A 19,516-nucleotide genomic window follows, 5' to 3' on the forward strand; every position below is an offset into this window, starting at 1 on the left:
CCCGCCAAGCCAGCCGCCAAGCCAGCCGCCAAGCCACCTGTCAAACCACCTGCCAAACCACCTGCGAAGCCACCTAATCAGAACTGCATAGCGAACGCAGTCAATCTCACCAATCTCAGAAACGCCGGCGTTCCCAATCGTGGTCCTAATCGCTGCTTGGGTTAGATCTAGGTTAGATTCTTAGCTGACATAGTTGACATGTGAATTGCCTTAGTTATTGCGGTTAAGTTAGAAAACGGGCAGGGGATTTGTGGGGACTGTCCTCCCCGCATTTCTTCCCCACCCCTCCCGTTTCTCAGCCCTCCCTTAATGGCCAGAACCGAGCTTAGTGTGCCTCGACCCCTCCTCCCCTCCAGCCGGCGTTTGCCGTTCCAGCGGGTTCTACTCTGCTCCGCCGCGACGCTTACGTTCACCACACAACTCATTGGCCTCCCTCTCTGTCTTGCACATAAAGCACGCGCGGCCTTTTCATGCCGCGGCGGTGACAGACCATGGCATGCGCGACCTGTCGAGCACGCAAAATTAAGTGCGATCGATCATTGCCGACCTGCCAGAACTGCAGACTACAATCAAGGCAGTGCGACTATGCTGGCGAGCGGCGGAAGCGTCGCTGGACGACCAGCGGGATCGACACTCGGCGGGGCTCTGCTGCTTCCGACAAGACACTCTCAGGCTGTGTAGTAGGGTCGCAACAATGCCGAAGGCCGAATGCGCGAGGCATGCCGACGCTGCCGGAGGACGTCGACAATTGGCAGGATGGACGGCGAGGACAGTATGTTTCTATCGACGAAGACGACCCCGGAAACGCTGTATCCTACGGCAGCAGCAGTCTCGGTACTGAAGGAGACCTCGCAGACCGGCTTGACAAATCACCCGGCAATGCCGACAACGCCCATTTGAACGGATTGACGACGATGGCGACGGCGAATGATGACGTCGAAGAACCGCTTTTGGACAGGATACTTGGTGGATTCGATATTGGCTGCCTCAAAGACCGGCACCCGGCCGTGTGGATGAGGGCCGGCGGCGGGGACGAGTATACCGGGCCCTCGTCCGGCATCTCATCCATCTCCGACCTGGGACTGAAATGGATACGGGACCATGTCCAGGGTTCGGACACCCTCTGCAGCACAATCCTGGACATACGAGACAGCGTGCTCAGCCATCTCCGTCAGCCAAAGTGTGTACCGCGGGGACCATGCTCGTCGCCGGGCACGCCCCCTGGCTTGAAGCCCATCCTGGCCTCGGACGTCGCCAAGTACGTGGACGCCTACTTTTCGACCGTGCAGACCATCTTTCCGATACTGGACCGAGCCGAGTTCGAGGCTCAACTCGCGACACACGGAATAGATGCGCCCGCGGCCATGTACTCGTGGAAGGCCTTGCTGAACGCAGTGCTAGCTTCGGGATGCCGAGCCGCGCTCTCCGACGAGACGGCCGAGGCATTCCAGGCGTCCGGACGCGAGGCCTGGGACTACTTCCAAAACGCGCTGTACTACGAGGCCAAGATCAACCACGGCGCGACGGATCTGTCCGCGGTCAAGGCGCTGGCCGTCATGACGGTCTTTGCCCAGGGAATATCGAGCCCCCAGCGGCTCGAGTACACGCTGTCTTCGGCGGCGTCGCGGCTTGCCCAGAGCATTGCGCTCAACCACCGTCCTCCGCGGGCGTGGAGCCTGACAGAGAGCGAGCAGCGAGAGCGAAACCGCCTCTTTTGGTCTCTCTACTGCCTCGACAAGACGATAGCTCTCCGCTGCGGCCGACCCGCGATAATCCACGACCAGGACATCAGCTGCTGCTTCCCCCATGGCATACAAGTGTCCCAAGGTCAAGATTTGGGCATAGGCCTGGGCCAGGGCCAGGGCCAGGGCCAGGGCCAACAACAACAACAACAACAACAACACTTTGACTTTTTCCTGTGCCTCACCAAGCTCGCCCGCATCTGTGGAAACATCTCGCAGCGGCTGTATTCGGCGTCGGCGCTATGTTCACCGTCTCCCGCGCTCCATGCCACAGCAGTCCAGACGTTGCAAGACCTGGAGACGTGGCGGCAGAGCATCCCGCCCGAGATGCAGCCGGGCAAGCCTTTTGGACGGATATGCGGCGCCTCCGGTCCGGCCCGGACGCAGCTTCTTGTCCTGCATTCTTCCTATCACTACGCATTGTGCGCCATTTATCGGCGGTTCTCCCCCATCTTCACCCAGGACGACGTGGAAGCACGCCGTTTCAATCCCCAGACGACGCACGCAAGCCACATCGAAGCCGCGAGATCCATGGTTCTGCTCACAAAGTATCTCGATATAGAGAGCTTTACCCCCGGATGGTAAGCACAGAAAAACAAACAAACCCCGTTGCATTCTGTCCCAACTCGACTACCCTGTTTAGATTACGGATTTGACTAACTCTTTCCCTCCCCCCCCCCAGGCTTGTGTTCTACTACCCCATGACCGCACTCACCACCATCTTCATGCACGTCGTCTGCAGGCGTCCCGACGAGACCACCACGCAAAACGACATTGCGCTCATGGAGGTCATCGTGGGGTTCTTTGGGCGCCTGGAATACGTCACCTCGGGCGAGGCCGCCTTTACGAAAACCACCGAATTCGTCCGCCAGGCACGCGCCGTCGTAAAAGGGGCCGCTTTCGGCGGCGGCACGGTTGAGAATTCTTCCTACTTAGGCGGGTTACTCCCCGGCCCGGACCGCGGACCGAGCTTTGCGGATCACCACCACCGCATGGACGGAAGTGGCGGCGCGTCGTCCATGTTCATGCGGGCTCACCAGGGTTTACCGGGCCAGCCCTCGCTTGTGGCAGAAGCACCCGAGCCCAGTGGTGCTGCTACCACCATGGACCATGGTATGGGGGTGGCGCAGCAACTCAGCCCACCGGCCTCGTTCTCTGCAGAGCTGGTGCGCCTCTTGGCATCCCCCTCGGGCGAGATTCCGAACGAGCATTGGCTGGGTATGTGGATGTCGGCGGGGCAGACTGTTGATACGACGACGACTTGACAACAGAGCTTGTCGTGGGATTCTTGGAAAACGAGGAGAACTAAGGTACGGTGGCGTTCGGTTCGGAAGGTTCGCAAGGTTCGCAAGGTTAGCAGTTAGTTATTACTTATTATTTGGGCTGTTCACAAGCGAGCGAAATTCGACATGGAACTGTCATACCGAGAGAGCGGGGAACCCGGTATGGCTGCGGGTTAAATGTGGGCGCTGACCATTCTGCAGAGCAAACAATGGCCAATAATAACACTTCAAAAGCCAAAGGTGGGCCGTGGCGAGCCCGAACCCGGATAACCCAGCCCGAACCCGAGAGGCTCAGGAATGACGTCACCACAAACAACATTACCTACATTAGAGGTAGTGTCCAATTTGAGCCGAGCGGTTTGAAATACGGAGCGGGGGTGTGGGGTAGGCAATTAATTGGATAGTCAGCTGCAAAAAAAAAAAAAAAAAAAAAAAAAAAGAAAATACCCCCCAAAAAAGAGAAAGAGAGGATAAAAAGAAGGAAAAGAAGGGGAAAAAAAGAAAACAACGTCGGCCCCTTCTACTATGCCCACGCATGCTACATGCCAGCCAAGTCCGGCATGCCCCGGGGACCTAACTCCCGGCGTTTCTTCAAGTCACTCTCCTTCTCGCCCCTCCTCAGGGCCGCGATCAGCTCCTCGGGGTCAAAGTCGGTGCCGATGGGGTTCTCGCCAAAGTGGGCGCCCCGCATAAAGGCCGCGGCCTCATGCACCGTGTCGAAGTTGTCGACCTGCGTCTCCAGCATGTTCCCGTCCGGGTCCTTGTAGTAGATGCTGGTCGTCGGCCCGTGATTCACGCTCCACACGGGATCGATGCCGAGGGCTTTGCGCTGCCGGTACGCCAGCGCGAGGTCGGCCAGGGTGCGGAACGTGAAGGCGATGTGCTCCAGGCCGCAGCTGTTGGGGACCTTGGCCGGCGTGCCTGGGATCCCGATCAGGGCGATTCGGTGGTGCTCTTCGTCGTAGGTGATGAATGAGAGCGAGTCGTCGCTGTACGTGACGCTGCCACCCAGGAAGTTGACGTAGAAGTCGGTTAGTTTCTTGATGTCTGATGTGCGTAGGACTACGTGTGCTAAGCTCGATGGCTTCAGCACGCTTGTGGCAGGAGCATCGAAGTCTGGGAGGGCTTGTTTGGTTGACATGACTGGCAGAAAGAGGAGAATAGAGATGGATTATTGTATGGTGAAGAATAGTTTCAGTTTTAGCAGAGAGGAAGGCTTGTCCAAGGGCAGGATCGCCACTGCTAGGAGACAGGGTATCCGAACATATAATAATGGTGGACACACGGGCGGAAAGTGGTGTGGGGAAGTCCGGGGAAACCAAGATTCGGCCCGCCAGTCCGCGATTCCATGGAGATGATGCCGAACCCGAAGCCGTTCAAAGCCATTCAAAATCCGATTCGTCAATGCTTGTCCGGGGTTTCCGGGGAACTCCTTTCCCTTCTTTTCCGGCTGGCCACGGGTTTCTGCATTGCTTTCGTGCAGGTCTTTATCCTCAGTCAGTTTACAGTTTGCCACCTGCTGACGTTGCTCAGGACATCGCCAGTCCCTGTTGAGATCTTTTACTACCTACCGTCCCGCCTTCCCGCCTTCCCGCCTTCCCGCCTTCCCGCCTTCCCGCCTTCCCACTCCCCGACCAAAGATGAGCTACGTGACCAAAGAGGCTACTTGGCCAGCCACTACACTCCAAAAGGGAGTAAAAGAGGTCATTGCTAGGTTCTATGAGCTCGCCGACTCTAAAGAACCTGACGCGGGCCCGCGAATAGCGAACGAGGTATTCACCAAGGATGCCACTCTGGTCTCGGTTTCTGGTACCTTCCAAGGATTTTCAGGTAATTATGTCAAGGACCCCCGTGTCCTTTTGTCGTATTTCCCAGGGCGCTGTTCTAAAAGTAGCAAACCATTAGATATTTCCGCGAGCCGCGACAAGGCATGGGTCGTGGTGAACTCGAGACAGCACAGTATTAGCCGAGTTTTTGCGGGCGACGATAAGGGCTTGGAGCTTGTACTTCTCGGAGCTGTCAAGACGGGTTTTAAAAATGGCCAGGTCTTGGACTCTCCGTTTGCTTGCCACATTACGGTTGATGCCTCGAGCGCCAAATCGGGAGACCCTCGCCTTAAGTTCATGGAGGTCTTTGCGGTAAGTAGAGTTTTTGGTTGGAATCTATGCTTCATCTAGGTGCTTGGCATTGACCTCATTTGCACCGGTAGGATACGGCCCCTATCGCCGCTGCGCTGGCGAATTAACAGCCCAATAAGTGAAGGTTGTGTGCTCTTGGGGAGAGCTGGTCATCCAACCAAACTTGGGCTCGTGATTCATACCGTCAGGAAGGGAGGGTGCACACACAACGCGAGGGGCTATTCCATCAGACATGCGTCGGTGCTGCCAGCCTGTGTCCCTTTACACGGTCGCGCAAGCGTGGGTCCTGGCTGTGTGACTTGCGATAATTCCCAAGGCGGCAGGCAGATAGATGACCATGGTGGAGCCAGCTCAGGATATTTTTGCTTTTTGTACATATGTCCATATCCTCCAGAATAGCCACAGCAAACTTCAGCTCTCGCCGTTTCGAGACCTTAGTCTCGGCCGCCTCGTCGGGGTTGCTGTACTCCCACAGCTTTCGCGGCATCTCCTTCTGTGGGTTAAAGATGGGGACGAAGATTATGCTAGAAGGTAGTGCTTACATTATCCTAGACAATTCACATAATATGGCAAGTTGGAATCTTCACTTGCATTGAAACGAATTACAGAGCTACGTAAGCAAGAGATGCCCATCAGGAAGTAGATCTGTATATATGTTGGAAGCGCTGATTAATCTGAGTGGATTTCTTGATTGATAGGGCCTGTCAGATGACCCTGTCATCTCAAAACGGTCCTGTGAGATCCTGCCCAGAAACGTAGTCAGGATTATGCACATCCACGTGATTATATCAAGGTATACCACTATATCCGTACGGAAGTGTGGATATACAGATATGCCACTATACCCGCACAAGTGTACGGATATATATATATTCCACTTACAAACTTCCATCTTGCCTCGGCTAATTGTTTGCGCTATGAATTGTCCCCATATCCTATATCTCGGCTTCGGTGTTGAGGGCGTAAGACGGTTTTAGTACCCGAACCCGGCGCACCAAATGGCATCATGGCACGCCCCCACCCCGAGAGTGCGCGTGCCCTCTGAATGGCACTGTAAACATAATTTGATCAGTTAATATCTTGGGAATTGCCTCGTAGGTGACTGGCTGGACTTGTATAACTCTAAATTCTACCTGAAGATTGGCTCCGAACCTTCCAGATCTGTCCGTCTATCCATCCAAAACTCGGCGTTTCGTTCCTCTTCCACCGTACACACCCAAGACTTCCTCCACACAACCAAGAACTAGTGCTACCGCCGTCCGCACATCCACAATGAGCGAGCAAGCAGCGCCTATCGACGTCCCGGTGGTGATTCTAGGAGGCGGCGGCTGTGGCCTCAGCCTCTCCTGCTTCTTGTCCGACTATGGCATCGAGCACTACCTCTTCGAAAAGCATCCAGGCACGGCGCTTCTCCCTCGGGCCCACTACATCAATCAGCGTTCCATGGAGATTTTCCGTCAGCACGGCATTGCAGAGCGCATCAAGGCCGTCGGCTGCCCGATCCGCAACATGAGCCAGATAGACTGGCGAACGTCCCTCGCCGGCGACGGCCCCTACGATGGGCGGGTGATCGGCTCGGTTCCTTCTTTCGGCGGGTCGGTCGGGACCCGTGACTTTGAGAGTTATCGTGAACACGGGGCCGAATTGTCTTGTAACTTGCCTCTAGTGCGAGCCGAACCCATTCTCCGGCAGATTGCCGAGGAGCGGAACCCGGGCCGAATCCAGTTCGGCCACAGGGTCCTCGACTTCACCGAGGAGAAGGACGGCGTGTTGGTCAAGGTTGAAGGGCCCGACGCCAAGATCCAAGTCTACCGCGCTAAGTACCTTGCGGGAGCCGACGGTGGCAAGTTTGCTGGCGACAGGATAGGAGCTCGCATGGAGGGTCCGACAAACCTTGTTGAGTTTCTCAGCGTGTATTTCAAGGCGGATCTGTCCGAGTACTGTGACGGTAAGTCCAAAGTCCAACCCATCAGACGCTGCCCAGCGCAGATGGCAGACAGATATAGGGGCTGCATTTTTCTAACTTGGGGGAGTCCGGTGAAAACAGACCGGACCTTAATCTCCCACTTCATCAACCCGGAGGGAGAGAAGATGGAGCGTTTCGACTGCGGCGTGCTGGTCAAGATGGGCCCTACCTGGGATCGCCGTTCCGAGGAGTGGCTCCTCCACTTTGGCGTGCCCGTCGACGAGCATCTGCCGTTAGAGGCGGACGAGCTCGCTGCCCGGGGTCGGCAGCTATTGAAGATTCCGGACCTGAAGATGGACGTCATCAAGGTCAGCCGCTGGGTCCTGGAGAGGACACTGGCGTCCAAGTACCAAGAAGGCCGCGTGTTCCTGGCCGGAGACGCGGTGCACAAGCGGCCGCCCACAACCGGGCTCGGACTCAACACGGCCATCGATGACTCGCTGAACCTGGCCTGGAAGCTGGCCTTCGTCCTGCGTGGCAAGTCCGAACCCTCCATCCTGGACACGTACGGGATCGAGCGTCGGCCCGTGGGCGGGCGGAACTGCGATTGGGGCCTCTTCACCTTCTCCAACTACCCCGTGCTCCAAGCAGCCGTCGGCTTCATTCCCGGACAGAGGGAATACAACCAGCAGCGGGTAGCTCGTATGTTCGAGGACTCGCCCTACGGCGAGACAGCGCGGTACCACCTGCAGCGGGTTCTCGAAACACAGGATGTCGAGTTCTGTGCGCACAACATCGAGCTCGGCTTCTCGTACGACAGCCCGGCGGTGGTGCCGGACGGATCGGTCAAGCCCAAGGAAGACCCCGGTGGACGAGTGTACGTCCCCACGACGCGACCCGGCCATCGCCTGCCACATGCCTGGATCGAGCAAGACCACAAGGTCGTCTCGACCCACGACCTGATTGGCGACGGGCGCAACCACGACCTGCTCTTGATCACAGACGAGGCGGGGGATGACTGGTCGCGCGCGGCCGCGGGCATCTCGGCGTCCTCCCGGATCCGCATCGGCGTGGCGGCGATCAAGGCCCATCGTCATTGCCGCGATCCCGGTCTCTACGTCGACTGCGACGACAGATGGGCGAGGGTGCGGGAATTCGGCGACGGAGGTGCGATTGTTGTCCGGCCCGACAACTTCGTCTTGTGGAGGAGCATGGGCCCCTCGCGTCGCGGTGGAGAGGAGCTTGCCGAGGAGCTGGAGAAGGTGTTTAAGCTCAACTTGAGGAATGGCCCTGTTAATACCGCGCTGGCGGCGATTAATTAGTAGCTACTTCCTAAACCAAATTAAACACCCCCACCATATAAGATAACAACATGACTCTTCATATAAAGGACGAACCCTAAGCCGTCGATGCCCTCTAGCCACGTCCCCACTTGTTCGGCACTTCTTGCAACCGTCGCGCCATCGAGAACGCGGTGATCGGCGCTTCAGCTCAGCATGAACTGATATCTCTTGACGATCCGCTCCATCCCTCTTGAACACAGGCACCAACCGCCGTCATGGGCGACAGAATCACCGGCGCAACCGTCTGGCCGCCTATGCTCCCGATATTGCTGACCACCAGTGTCGCGCCTCTCATGTCGCCCGGACCCAGGCACCCCTCCCTTGCTAGAGCGCCGACGCGCGACAGCTCCGCCGCAAGCGAGATGACAGAGTGGTTCTGCACGTTCTTGACGACCGACACCAGGAGCCTGCTGCGCGTGTCGATGGCCACGCCGAAGTTGTGCGCCGCCTTCACGATGATGTGCGGCCAGTTGGGATCCATCTCTGTGTAGAGAATAGAATTGAGCGCCAGAAAGGCCGTGACCGCTTGCGACAGGGCTTTCAGCACGAATGGTAGAGGCGTCAGCTTCGCCGTAGAATCTCCGGTTTTGAGGTGCGACGACAGGCTCGGGTCGATTGCGAACCGCTTGCGCAAGCTCATCAGCGGTGTCAGATCCACGGCGCGTGTGTAGAGGAAGTGCGGGATTGCTAGAGAGCGCGTCATGGACTGGAACATTTGGGCTTGGATTGGCGTGAGAGGAATCCGGTGGTCTTGTTCTAGCGCCTCCCTATCCTCCTCCAAGGTGCTGCGCGTTACTGACAATGCGGGAGATGCAGGAGCCAGGGTTATTGCAGTGACATGTCTCTAGACGTCTTCTTTGAGAACACAGCCGTCCTTGCCAGTCCCCTCACGTTGGCAACATCGATGTTAAGCTCCTTAAGCAAGTGCCTGACAGCAGGAGCTACAAGGTCACAGTGCCTGATTAGGGCCAGGAGGCCCCCTATTTCTAGTCCAAGCCCGATCAGCTTCTTCTCGCCTGCTTGGGAAGACTGAGGTGCGTTACTCGACACGGTAGACTGATTTACCTTCTCCGGTGCGGTCGTAGATGCGCGTGTAGAGCTGTCCGTCTGTTCTTGCTGGCCGACCGGCTCGAGAGAGGCATCCGCTGAACTTTATGAGCTACCGTATCTCTCACCATAGCACTAGCGATGACATCTTCAACTACCGCAGCCGCAAAGAATGTCGCGTACTGGAAGTTCGACAACCGCGATCCCATACCTCGGCTACGGCAATGGTTGGAGCGGCAGGGTGTACGATTCCTCTGGAACCTCCTCGACGGCCGCGCGGTAGAGAATCTTGGGCTCCATGAAGATGACGGGGTCTTTCGACTCGAGCACAGCGGCGAGGAGAAGGCCTTTCGCCTGCGACAGCGACCAAGGCACCGCAACCTGGAACCCAGTGAATTGGGAGAAGAGGGCCTCAGGTGACTACGTGTGGTACCTGGTCCAGTACCTAACCCTACATGTAAGCATATGCGGCCCCGTAAGCCAAGAATCGGCCCGTAATTAATCACTACTTGATTACTTACAGGGCACCGTGTCCAACACCGTCCCATGGCATGCGAATGACGAGGCCGCCGAAGTTGCACCCCGTCATTCCTTCGCGGTAGCGGAACTTGGAGCCTTCGTTGACGATTTCATCAAAGGCCGGGAAGACATAATCGGCAAACTGGATCTCGACGACGGGCTTCATGCCCTCGGCCGCGGCTCCGATCACAGCGACGACAATGCCTTGCTCTGTCAGAGGTGTGTTAAACACCCTTTGTTTGCTAAAGTCTTGCTGCAAGCCCGTGTTGCACCGGAACACGCCACCGAAACCGACATCTTCGCCGAAGCAGAGGACGCGGTTCGACGTGACGAGCGCGGTCCGCAGCGCCGAGTTTACTGACTGGAACAGGTTTAGACGCTTTGACGGACTGTTGGAAGGCAGGCCAGTCGTTTGGGAGAGAGTGCCCGTGCTGAAGTCGATGGGGAGATTTAGTCGGCGCCCGGGTGGTGTCGAAGCTTGTGATGTGTAGCAGCGGCGGGCGTGCGAAAACAGGCACTGCCTACGCCAGGCCGCAGTCTAGGAAGGGGGGCCATGTCCGCGAAACTGAAGTGAACGCGTGGAATGGATGCCTTCTAAACGGGACGATGGAGAAATGGGAAGGACGAGAAAATGACCAAAACAGCTAAAGCGCTGGTGTTCCACGTCACCCTCGGTTAGCCTTTCCAACGAGTCTGCGTCAAAATTTCAACTTGTTGTTGATTACCTGGTAGGCGAATCATCACGAACGGTAACATGGGGTAATGTAGATTAGATCAGCACCATTGCCGAGGGTATCCTCGGATGAGTCCGAATATCACTAACACGCAAATGCCGCCCGCACCCCATCCAAAGCGCATCGCGCAATACGCATTACGCTGGGGACCCACTGGAACTTTGGTAAAGGTACAAATACAAATAGATGTATGTATGTACGTACTGCTTAGTGCTAAGCGGAACCCGAATGCGTTGGGTGTCGATAAACCATTATGATTGGATGTCCCGGGATAGGGGGCGGGGGCGGGAGTACTTGGAGCTTCCCCGCTCTCGTCCACATCCCCGTTCCCATCATTTTGTGGTTTTCGGGTTCGGCATCGGGCAGCACAATCCGGGGTAAAGGTGGGGTGGTTGCCTAATTTCCATCTCGTGTTTGCATCGAAAGCCAACATAGTTGAGAATGGTACATAAGTAGTAGCAGCATTGTGGTTGTCGAATGCGTCTACTGTTCTGAACGCCTTTATAGCGATTGCAGCCTAGTCTTGGGTCAGCCTTCCCTGAAGATCTAGTCGTCCATGTCGCTCTTTACAAAGACAGCCCTGTCGGGCCTACCATCCAGTCCTATTGCTCTTGCTCTGGTGTTAATCGCTCTGCTGCTCATTGTCAAACTCGCCAAGGTTGGCCGCAGACCTCCCGGTCTACCGCCCGGTCCTCCGACAGTGCCACTCCTAGGCAACTTGCATCTTGTTGGTTCAGTTCATCAACGTAGTCCTCTCCAGTAGTCTCTAGTGTAGTGGCTAACCACCTGCTCAGATGCCCACCAAGAAGGCACATTTGCAGTTCCAGAAATGGGCACAAGAATACGGGTACGTCAGATTTTCAAAATTATCATCAAAATCGTTGGCTATGTCGCTTGCTCACCGTAGCCCCTCCGCAGGCCGGTGTATTCCCTGATGCTGGGCACAAAACCGGCCATCGTGCTTTCTTCAGACACCGCCGTCAAAGACCTGCTAGACAAGAGAAGCGGCAACTACTCGGACCGACCTGACATGTTCATCGGGCAAAGAATGGCCAGCGGAGACTTGAGACTCGTGGTTATGGTAAGTAATAGCTCCCAGACAGAGCGGCTGCTCGCGCGCAAGCGACTGGGCAAGCTGACCACAATACAGAGATACGGAGACAAGTGGCGAATGGTCCATCGCATGATCCACAACATCTTGAATATAAAGGCCGCCGTGACGTACGTTCCGTATCAGGACCTCGAGTGTAAGGTGCTGCTCCAGGGATTGCTCGATACACCAGCAGACCTCCTCTCCCATATCAGGCGGTTCACCTACTCTCTTTCCACCCAAATGATCTTTGGATATCGCTGCGCCGACATGAAGGACCCGAATCTTTTACAGCTGTTCGAGGTTTGCGCCGGCGCCCCCAAAGTGATCTGCATCATTCTTCTAACATGACTGCTAGTGTTTTAGCAATTGGGGCCAGCTCTCAGGGAGTTCAAGCGCACAGCTCGCAGACCTATATCCCCTAATCCAGAAGTTACCTGACTGGATCGCGCCGAACGTCCGCTACGCCAAGAAACTGCACAAGATCGAAAGACGGTTATATGTCGGCCATTGGCTAAGAGCGAAGAATGCGCTCGATGCCGGTACAGGACTGGTATGGGCTTTGTGTTCAACCCCAACGCCCTCCCCCCCCACCCTCCTTCTCCACCTTTTCCGCTGACGAGATTGAGCCGAGCTGACATTTCCGTGGTTAGCCATGCTTCTGCAATGATATATACCGGTCCCAGGTGGTCGAGAAGTTTGACGATGGCCTTGCGGGCTACATCAGTGGCTCACTGCTTGAAGCAGGCTCCGACACCACGGCATCAACACTCTATGGCTTTGTTCTGGCGATGCTGGTCTTCCCAGAGGTGCAGAAGAAAGGTCAAGAGGAGATTGATCGAGTTGTGGGACCTGATCGTCTGCCGACAATTGACGACTACGAGCAGCTTCCCTATGTCCGTTGCTGCATCAAAGAAAGTTTGCGTTGGATGCCTACCGTCATTCTCGGTGTGCCTCACGCGTCGCTCAAAGAAGATAACTATATGGGTTATACTATCCCCAAAGGCTCCACTGTGATCAACAATGTCTGGTAAGTCGAGCGAATCACGATAATCTTTCGAAGGACAAGCCATCTGACTGGATGTTGAAGGTCGATTCACATGGATCCGAAACGGTCTCCCAATCCACGAGTCTTTGACCCGGAGCGGTTCAAGGATGACCATACCTCTCTCTACCAGTCCGCCATTGGAGACACAAAGAAGCGTGACAACTTCGTGTTTGGTGCTGGCCGTCGTCTCTGTCAGGGAATCCACATCGCCGAGAGATCGCTCTTCCTGGCCATTTCTCGATTCTGGTGGGGCTTCAATTTCTCTCCGGCAACTAACCTTGATGGAACGCCTGTCCAGTATGACATTGACGAGCTGGTTGGTGGGATCACGGTTCAGCCGGCTGACTATCCTGCGTCCATCACCGTCCGGAGTGAGGCAAAGGAGCGGATTATGCGAAATGAAGTGGCAGAGTGCGAAAAGCTCCTAGATCCGGTAACTCGACAGTGGAAGGAGGTGCCTAAAGGGATGGCATTCAGCACCTGGATGCCGGAGAAGATCGACGCTTGAAGGAGTAGTTCTGACTTAGTTACTAGCGAAATATATTCTCCTGCTTTAAGTTAAATCACCCCCCTTCCGGCCACCCCCACCTTCCGGCCACCCAAAAATCCGACTTACACCACCACTACTACTTTATTCAACCTGACTTTCTACCTTCCTTGATTTTACTACAATACAACTGCCTAACTCACTAGGTAATTCAGGCTTGCTGAATTCATCTAGACCATCCTCAATATAACCAGCCTCCAATTAAGCCTTCCAGATTGCCTCAATGTTGGCAAACTTTGAATTTGGGCTTAATTTGACCTTCTTCTTCTTCCTAGGCTGTGCAGCTTCAAGCTAGGCCTCTAGTGATTCAACCTTCTGTAAAGAAGTAGCCAACTGGATGTCCTTTTCGTCAAATGCCTTGTGGATCTTCTAGAATAGTAGTTGTTGTGTGGAAGTAGGTTGCTCTAGGTGGCTAAATTGATGTAGTTAATCTCAAAGCTCTATAGCCTTTCTAGAAGTTAACTATACTACTGCAGCTGTATCTAAGTTCTATTAAAGGATAGGTTTACCACCAATTGCATGCTAAGAAGTCGAATTTTCCAGATCTTGGGCCTTTTTGTTAGAGTTTTCCAGCAAGAGTAGGCTAAGTAGGGGTTTGGTTATAGAGACTAGCCATAACCCTGTAGCTTTCCACCTACTCTTGATATTCTAACTAGTCAAAGCAGTCTCGCAGGCCTTTTAGTAGCAGGCTAGGAAATTCCGCTTTCCTACTACTGTAGAATCTACCTACTAAGCAAGAAAGCCAAGCTCTTTCCAGTAAGCTGTTTTGAAAAGTCTAAATACTGAAAAATCTAGTAGTTGCATAATGTAAGAGGTATGTGAAGGTAAGAAAAGCAGGTAAATCTTGTGCTAAAAGCAAAGCCATATAAACTTGGTTGTTTTGTAACTGCCATGGCTATCCAAGACTAGTAACTGGTACTTAGAAAGGTCTGTTGGCTAGGTCTTTGGAATAAAGACCTTTTGGAGCTATTCAACAGCAGCGTTATTGGAAATCCAGCCATTTTCAGAAAAGGAGAACTTCCATGTAGCATAAGAAGCTAGTTTAAATGGAAACCATTAGGCTTGAAGCGATTTTCCTTTAAATATAACCAGAGGATCCAAGGCAGTACTAGTTGCTAAGATACACTCTAGGAAAATCGTCTAAGCGCATAACCTAGGCTTTTTCTTTCAAATTGCTCTCTTCTTAGAGCCTCCTAAGACTAATCTATTAGATCCCTAGCCTTTCATAATCCCAGATTTGTCTATATTATACTAGTTGTGTAGCTTGATGGCTTGGATAGCTAGAATCTTCAGATATTGAAACCAACGTCTAATTACATTAGTTGTAGCCTTATTAACATGTTTGGAATCAATAGATTTGCTTTCCTAGGTCCTGACAGCTAGATTCCTGCGTAAAAAGGCCTCAACCTAACGCTTTCTAAGTGGCTAGGAGTCTCCTTTGGCTTGCAAGACTTGCTTTGCAAATTCCTTTAGCTGAAAGTGGGAAGGTGGAAGTCCTAGGGCAGCCTAGGTAAGGACCTATTAAGCCAGGTGGCTTTCCTAAAGTGGTGAGAGCCTTTGGTAATTCAAAAATGCATCTTTCCAAAGTGTGGTACCATTGAGGCAGTCCTAAAGAGTAGTCCTTGGAACCCCCCATTCCAGAGAAGCCTTGCGTAGACTTTGACCATTCGCAATAGCCTGCAAGGCCTAATTGACGTCATCTTTGGTATATAGCTTCATTGTCAACTGATCAAGATAATTGCAAAAAGTAGGCTTAATTAGGCTTAATTTGATCAAGGAATGGAAGTTTGTTTGGTGATGGTTGAAATGGCGGTGTGGAATTTTTGGGTGGCCGGAAGGTGGGGGTGGCCGGAAGGGGGGTGATTTAACTTAATATTGCCTGCCTTAGGGGAAAAAACACGTAGCCCTTATCCCGTCATACCATCCCAATCTGAAACGCGGCTCTTGCACTCTACCTACGCTTCTCCTTTGCCACATTTTGGGATCCCTACCTATGTAGTTGTTGCTCTCAGGCTAGCTTGCGGTGTTGATGATAGCACCTCTCGACGAGGGCTATGTTCCTAACCTTTCGCTTAGCTTCTCGCAGGTTTGGCTCTTCTTCAAGGTGTTACATCACCCAGGAAAAGTAGGTCATATTCATTTGAGGTCATATTCATTTGGGTTCGCAGCCTTGCAAGGAAGTGGACTGCCCTGCGTAGTGAATACAAGTGCAGCAATACAAGCGCAGTGAATGCAAGCGCAGTGAATACATATGGTTATCACAATCTGTATATAACCGCACCTTTCTAGCCACCTTACCCATTTCTTCTTCATCTAGAATTTCAGTCTTGAATTGACGGTATTTGACCCGGCCTTTGCGCTCTCGAATATAAGATCGGAATCCGCTCCCTCCTCTTCCTCTTCCTTCGTACCTTTCTTGAAGCTGCCTCAATTTTGGGTTTGACCTTTGCCTCACACCCGCACATCAACTTCCAACACATTCTAACTACAACCGTCGCGAAACTCTCTCGTATTCTACCTTTATCGAATTCGTTCCGTCTGTGACGCCCTACATCAATTCTCGCACCGAAACTCGCTCCGGCATCAAACGAGAATGTCAACCACGATTCCTATCACGAAGAACCATTGCGCCCACATTCGCGCCAATGGCGCCCCCTGCGGGAAGGAAGCTAGCCTCCCATGCGAGGACTGCTTCCTTGCTGGTGGCCGTAAGCTCTCAACTTCGCTCACTTTCGTGCTGGCACCTCACCAATTGTTCCAGTACTGTTCACTTGAGTGTAAGCAGGCCTATCGCAAGCCTCATGGCAGTCTCTGCAAATACTCAATTCTCCAATCGGACTAGCGTCCAGGGACTAAAGGCGTCACCAATAGCGGGCAGAGCATGCTGGCGGCCCAGCTCGGCGGCGGGAAGCCGAAGCGATATCTGAGGAACCGTAGCAGCCTATGACGCCCTACGTTTGCGACAAAAAGAGGGTCAGGATTTTGACATCTATTGCTGACGCGGGGGATCAAAACTGTTGCAGGGTCTGGGGATGCGCGAAATGTCCCCGCTACGGTCGGCGAGATCCCGTAGACTGCCATTTTGACCCTCGACATTGTGATCAACGCCCGGGACTTTGACATCGTGGCGGCTGAGTGTGCTGTCCATCCTGGTACTCCGCGGTCTTGCCCTGGAAGGTCTGGGAACTGGTCGGCACCGCTGTTGGAGCCCTTGTGAGAGAAGCCTGTCGGGTCGTCGAGAAGGATCCTTGTTTGTTAGCTAATCTTCTCTCGCACGTGTAGGATTTCGGCTCTCGAAGCCTTCATCTGGTTTTGGCAAAGGATCGGTGGCTGAAGTTGCTCCGCATTGTCACTTCCACATGGGCGGCGGACAGGCTAAGGATGTCTAGAAGAAGGAGACGTATGACAACCACAAGTCTAAACTAGAAGCCGATATGTACTTTAGACTCCAAGCTGGCGTACATGCACTCACTCTTCCGTCAGGATAGAATCTTGCTTCCTTATTATCATGCGTACTTTGACAATCCAAACCCGAAAGACAGCAGTTCCCTTAGCCAAATTCATTACTCCAACTATTCCCGCAGGCCATGCTAACCACCATGCACAGAACGCTATTCACCAAGGACAAGACGTGGAAGCTCTATCATGACGCGAAGCTGTTTTATAGATGGGGGATGGACAAGATTATAGACTATTGCAACAATGCTGCAAAGAACGACATCTACAGAAAAACCTTCTTTCATGTCCAAGACGTCATCAAGAAGTCTCACTCCTGCCTAAGGTCTCTCAGCATTAGCTTTAGACTCCTCCGTTGCAACCTCTAGGAGATTCCTAAGGTCTTGCCTGGCTACAAGTTCGATCGCATCGAGGTTTGTAGCAGGTGTTTCTATAAACCTTTTAATTCTCTTGCTGACTGACGGCCGTAGACTTCCAACGAGCGCGATTGTTGGGTTTTTGAGCTTGGGAAGACGCTTATGCCATTAGGCTTGATCTTTCAGTCCCTTGCAGACAATATACACGCAACGCTATTTACTATCAACCGCAAGGCTGTTGAGCTTAGACACAAGTGGGTGGATGCAGAACTAGCGCTGCAGGTAAATGTTTCTATGTTATTGTTGTGTTTAGACCTTGCTATGGTCCTCCCTTAAGCTTACACTGCACGCAGGAAGTCCTACTCGATCGGTACTTGCCTCTGGCGCTAGCTTTTGCAACCCCAGATAGTATCCCATGTACACATCGTACGCAAGCCGTCAGACTTGTCTGCAACATGGACGTGGCATTTGAGAAGTAAAAGTCCCGTTCTGTCGATGCGCTAGAGAGAATCCTTCCTGGATGGTGAAATTGAAATTGATGTTTTAGGTGATAAATCAGTTACGCGAAAGAGGCTGACTACTAAAAAGTTGGCAAGAAGGCTGGATTGAAGAGGAAGCACAAAAACGCCATTGTGAAGCAGTGGCCGACCCGGACACAATGGGGCGATGGGCGAATCGCTTCCGAATAGAATAGGAGTTTCTGCGTCTTTTGGCCTGGGGTAACTCTTACAGCTGGGAGCGCTACGCTGAATGGCAGAAGCAAGCGTAGAAAGGAGGGCAAGCTTGCGTGTATTATCGGGGGCTTTGGCTGGGTTAGACAATCATAAGAAGCAAGCCGTAGGAACTTGTTCTCATTATCTAGATACTGCTCTGCTGCAAGCAGTCGTGCTCCCGCCAGGTCTTGCTTTCGCAGCTAGATGTCTCGGACTTCAAGATGCAGTTCTGGTCTACAAACTAGACGAGGGTATCATGCATCAACGAAAGACTAGTTGACTTCAACTTGTATAGCTTGGTAGGTGTACCAATGGAAATAAGGGTAGATTTGTAACAGGATGGAATATCGGTTATTCGAGCAAGGAACTTGACTGGAAATTGTCTAAGGACTTGCTTTCAACTTGTCGAAGAGAATAACTACACTAAGCCTCTAGTATCATGCAATGTATAGCTATTTGGAGGAAAAGCGCTGGCGTTAAACCCCTTCCTGATAAGGCAGAGTGGTATGTTTGGTGGTGTCAAAGGACTGCAACGAAAACATCGGTGTTGGTAGCATAAGGGATCTTGTACTTGCCATGGAGGGGTTTGGCAGATTGGAAGAGGCTATAGCTTTGTTACCTCACGGCTTAACTGCGCGGCCTCGAGGCAATGTTGGAGACGGGAAGTGGAGTGCGGCGCCTTGCTGCCGCTGCTCAACGCCGAGAATGGAGTATATGCGCCTGTGTCACTGCTTTGTACAGAGAACGAAGTACGAAGATATCCGCTCTCGCCCCGGATTGTTCGAAACCTAGCTCCACAATCTTGGGCCCCGACAGACAGCGTTTTGCCAACAAGTCAGCGCCTTATCAAGAGTTTATCAAGACCATGCATTCACTCCAGATCATAGACGCCTTCTTCATTGGCGACAACGGATTCTTGAAAAAGTACGGCATAGTAATTGGCCTGCCTCTTCAAAGCTCCAATGTGTGCCTGACTCGCAGAGAGTTGGGAATCGCACTGGGGGCCACTGATAAAGACTGTTGAGGAAAAACAATGACAATTCTTCGACACTACGGCCCCGTCTCCGGGAGGCCAGAACCACAACCTTGGAAGATGCAACAAGGCCCTAGTTCAAGCCTTAATTAAAAGTAATATACCTAGGGAATGTTAGCACGCTGTGGGGCATGGTAGGGAACGAGAACCGGCAAGCTTGGGACAGAATAGGTTGACAGTACGGATATACTTTTGAGACCCCACTGTAATTACCCCTGGTTGTTGCATGTACGGTACACAATGCCATTATGCACCTCGGAATGACCCAATGGCTGGCATCTAGTTGTCCTGGCGCTGCACAAGTCCAATAGACTAGAGGACTTCCAATTGGAAACAATGCAGCGAAAACGGTTATTACTATAGTAAATCGAGTATCCGTAATTCGTTCCGAAGAATGTGGGGACGTCAGAATTGCTGGGTCATCTGGCTAATCGGGTGATAACCTCCCGCGAAAGTGGGTACTTTTACGCCACCCCTTCTGACAGATTTACGCTATTTGCGCTGGTCCGGGTCGCGGCTAAGCCGAATCAAGCTCTTCAGCCACCAGCTATTGAATTGCGG

General features: G+C 53.2%; 8 protein-coding genes across 8 annotated transcripts; 4 read left to right on the top strand and 4 right to left on the bottom strand.

Moving 5' to 3' along the window:
* Positions 1–368: 368 nt before the first annotated feature.
* QBC33DRAFT_553194 (fungal-specific transcription factor domain-containing protein) lies at positions 369–3,409 on the top strand. The gene is made up of 2 exons (XM_060429374.1): positions 369–2,323; positions 2,425–3,409. The coding sequence occupies exons 1-2, from the start codon at positions 492–494 to the stop codon at positions 3,005–3,007; spliced, it is 2,415 nt and encodes an 804-aa protein (XP_060278151.1). The 5' UTR covers positions 369–491; the 3' UTR covers positions 3,008–3,409.
* On the bottom strand, positions 3,063–3,432 carry QBC33DRAFT_316606 (uncharacterized protein). Its single transcript, XM_060423541.1, has one exon. The coding sequence runs from the start codon at positions 3,342–3,344 to the stop codon at positions 3,117–3,119; it is 228 nt and encodes a 75-aa protein (XP_060278152.1). The 5' UTR covers positions 3,345–3,432; the 3' UTR covers positions 3,063–3,116.
* A 57-nt stretch (positions 3,433–3,489) lies between these two features.
* On the bottom strand, positions 3,490–4,245 carry QBC33DRAFT_553196 (glyoxalase bleomycin resistance dioxygenase). The gene has a single exon (XM_060429375.1). The coding sequence runs from the start codon at positions 4,164–4,166 to the stop codon at positions 3,564–3,566; it is 603 nt and encodes a 200-aa protein (XP_060278153.1). The 5' UTR covers positions 4,167–4,245; the 3' UTR covers positions 3,490–3,563.
* Positions 4,209–5,202, top strand: QBC33DRAFT_502148 (uncharacterized protein; the record flags this gene model as incomplete). Its single annotated transcript, XM_060425715.1, has 2 exons — positions 4,209–4,855; positions 4,931–5,202. Exons 1-2 carry the CDS (start codon positions 4,666–4,668, stop codon positions 5,200–5,202), a joined length of 462 nt encoding a protein of 153 aa, XP_060278154.1. The 5' UTR covers positions 4,209–4,665.
* Positions 5,203–6,435: 1,233 nt separating this feature from the next.
* On the top strand, positions 6,436–8,391 carry QBC33DRAFT_603609 (FAD binding domain protein; the record flags this gene model as incomplete). The annotated part of the gene is made up of 2 exons (XM_060432190.1): positions 6,436–7,111; positions 7,211–8,391. The coding sequence occupies 2 exons, from the start codon at positions 6,436–6,438 to the stop codon at positions 8,389–8,391; spliced, it is 1,857 nt and encodes a 618-aa protein (XP_060278155.1).
* A 169-nt stretch (positions 8,392–8,560) lies between these two features.
* Positions 8,561–9,127, bottom strand: QBC33DRAFT_564270 (2-oxoacid dehydrogenase acyltransferase; the record flags this gene model as incomplete). The annotated part of the gene is made up of 1 exon (XM_060430352.1): positions 8,561–9,127. The coding sequence occupies one exon, from the start codon at positions 9,125–9,127 to the stop codon at positions 8,561–8,563; it is 567 nt and encodes a 188-aa protein (XP_060278156.1).
* A 548-nt stretch (positions 9,128–9,675) lies between these two features.
* On the bottom strand, positions 9,676–10,734 carry QBC33DRAFT_564271 (thiamine diphosphate-binding protein; the record flags this gene model as incomplete). The annotated part of the gene is made up of 3 exons (XM_060430353.1): positions 9,676–9,879; positions 9,998–10,499; positions 10,727–10,734. 3 exons carry the CDS (start codon positions 10,732–10,734, stop codon positions 9,676–9,678), a joined length of 714 nt encoding a protein of 237 aa, XP_060278157.1.
* Positions 10,735–11,268: 534 nt separating this feature from the next.
* Positions 11,269–13,358, top strand: QBC33DRAFT_462480 (cytochrome P450; the record flags this gene model as incomplete). Its single annotated transcript, XM_060425069.1, has 7 exons — positions 11,269–11,439; positions 11,507–11,559; positions 11,631–11,793; positions 11,863–12,105; positions 12,161–12,355; positions 12,456–12,832; positions 12,893–13,358. The coding sequence occupies 7 exons, from the start codon at positions 11,269–11,271 to the stop codon at positions 13,356–13,358; spliced, it is 1,668 nt and encodes a 555-aa protein (XP_060278158.1).
* Positions 13,359–19,516: the final 6,158 nt, after the last annotated feature.

Source organism: Phialemonium atrogriseum, assembly GCF_030411735.1.
Source record: "Phialemonium atrogriseum strain 8032-3 unplaced genomic scaffold QBC33scaffold_50, whole genome shotgun sequence".
Taxonomy (NCBI): Eukaryota; Fungi; Ascomycota; class Sordariomycetes; order Cephalothecales; family Cephalothecaceae; genus Phialemonium; species Phialemonium atrogriseum.

Coding starts and splice junctions, on each gene's coding strand:
- QBC33DRAFT_316606 (XM_060423541.1), bottom strand. CDS start 3,344: ATGTTGTTTGTGGTGACGTCATTCCTGAGCCTCTCGGGTTCGGGCTGG.
- QBC33DRAFT_553194 (XM_060429374.1), top strand. CDS start 492: ATGGCATGCGCGACCTGTCGAGCACGCAAAATTAAGTGCGATCGATCA. Junction 2,324..2,424: donor GAGAGCTTTACCCCCGGATG/GTAAGCACAGAA, acceptor CCCCCCCCCCAG/GCTTGTGTTCTACTACCCCA.
- QBC33DRAFT_553196 (XM_060429375.1), bottom strand. CDS start 4,166: ATGTCAACCAAACAAGCCCTCCCAGACTTCGATGCTCCTGCCACAAGC.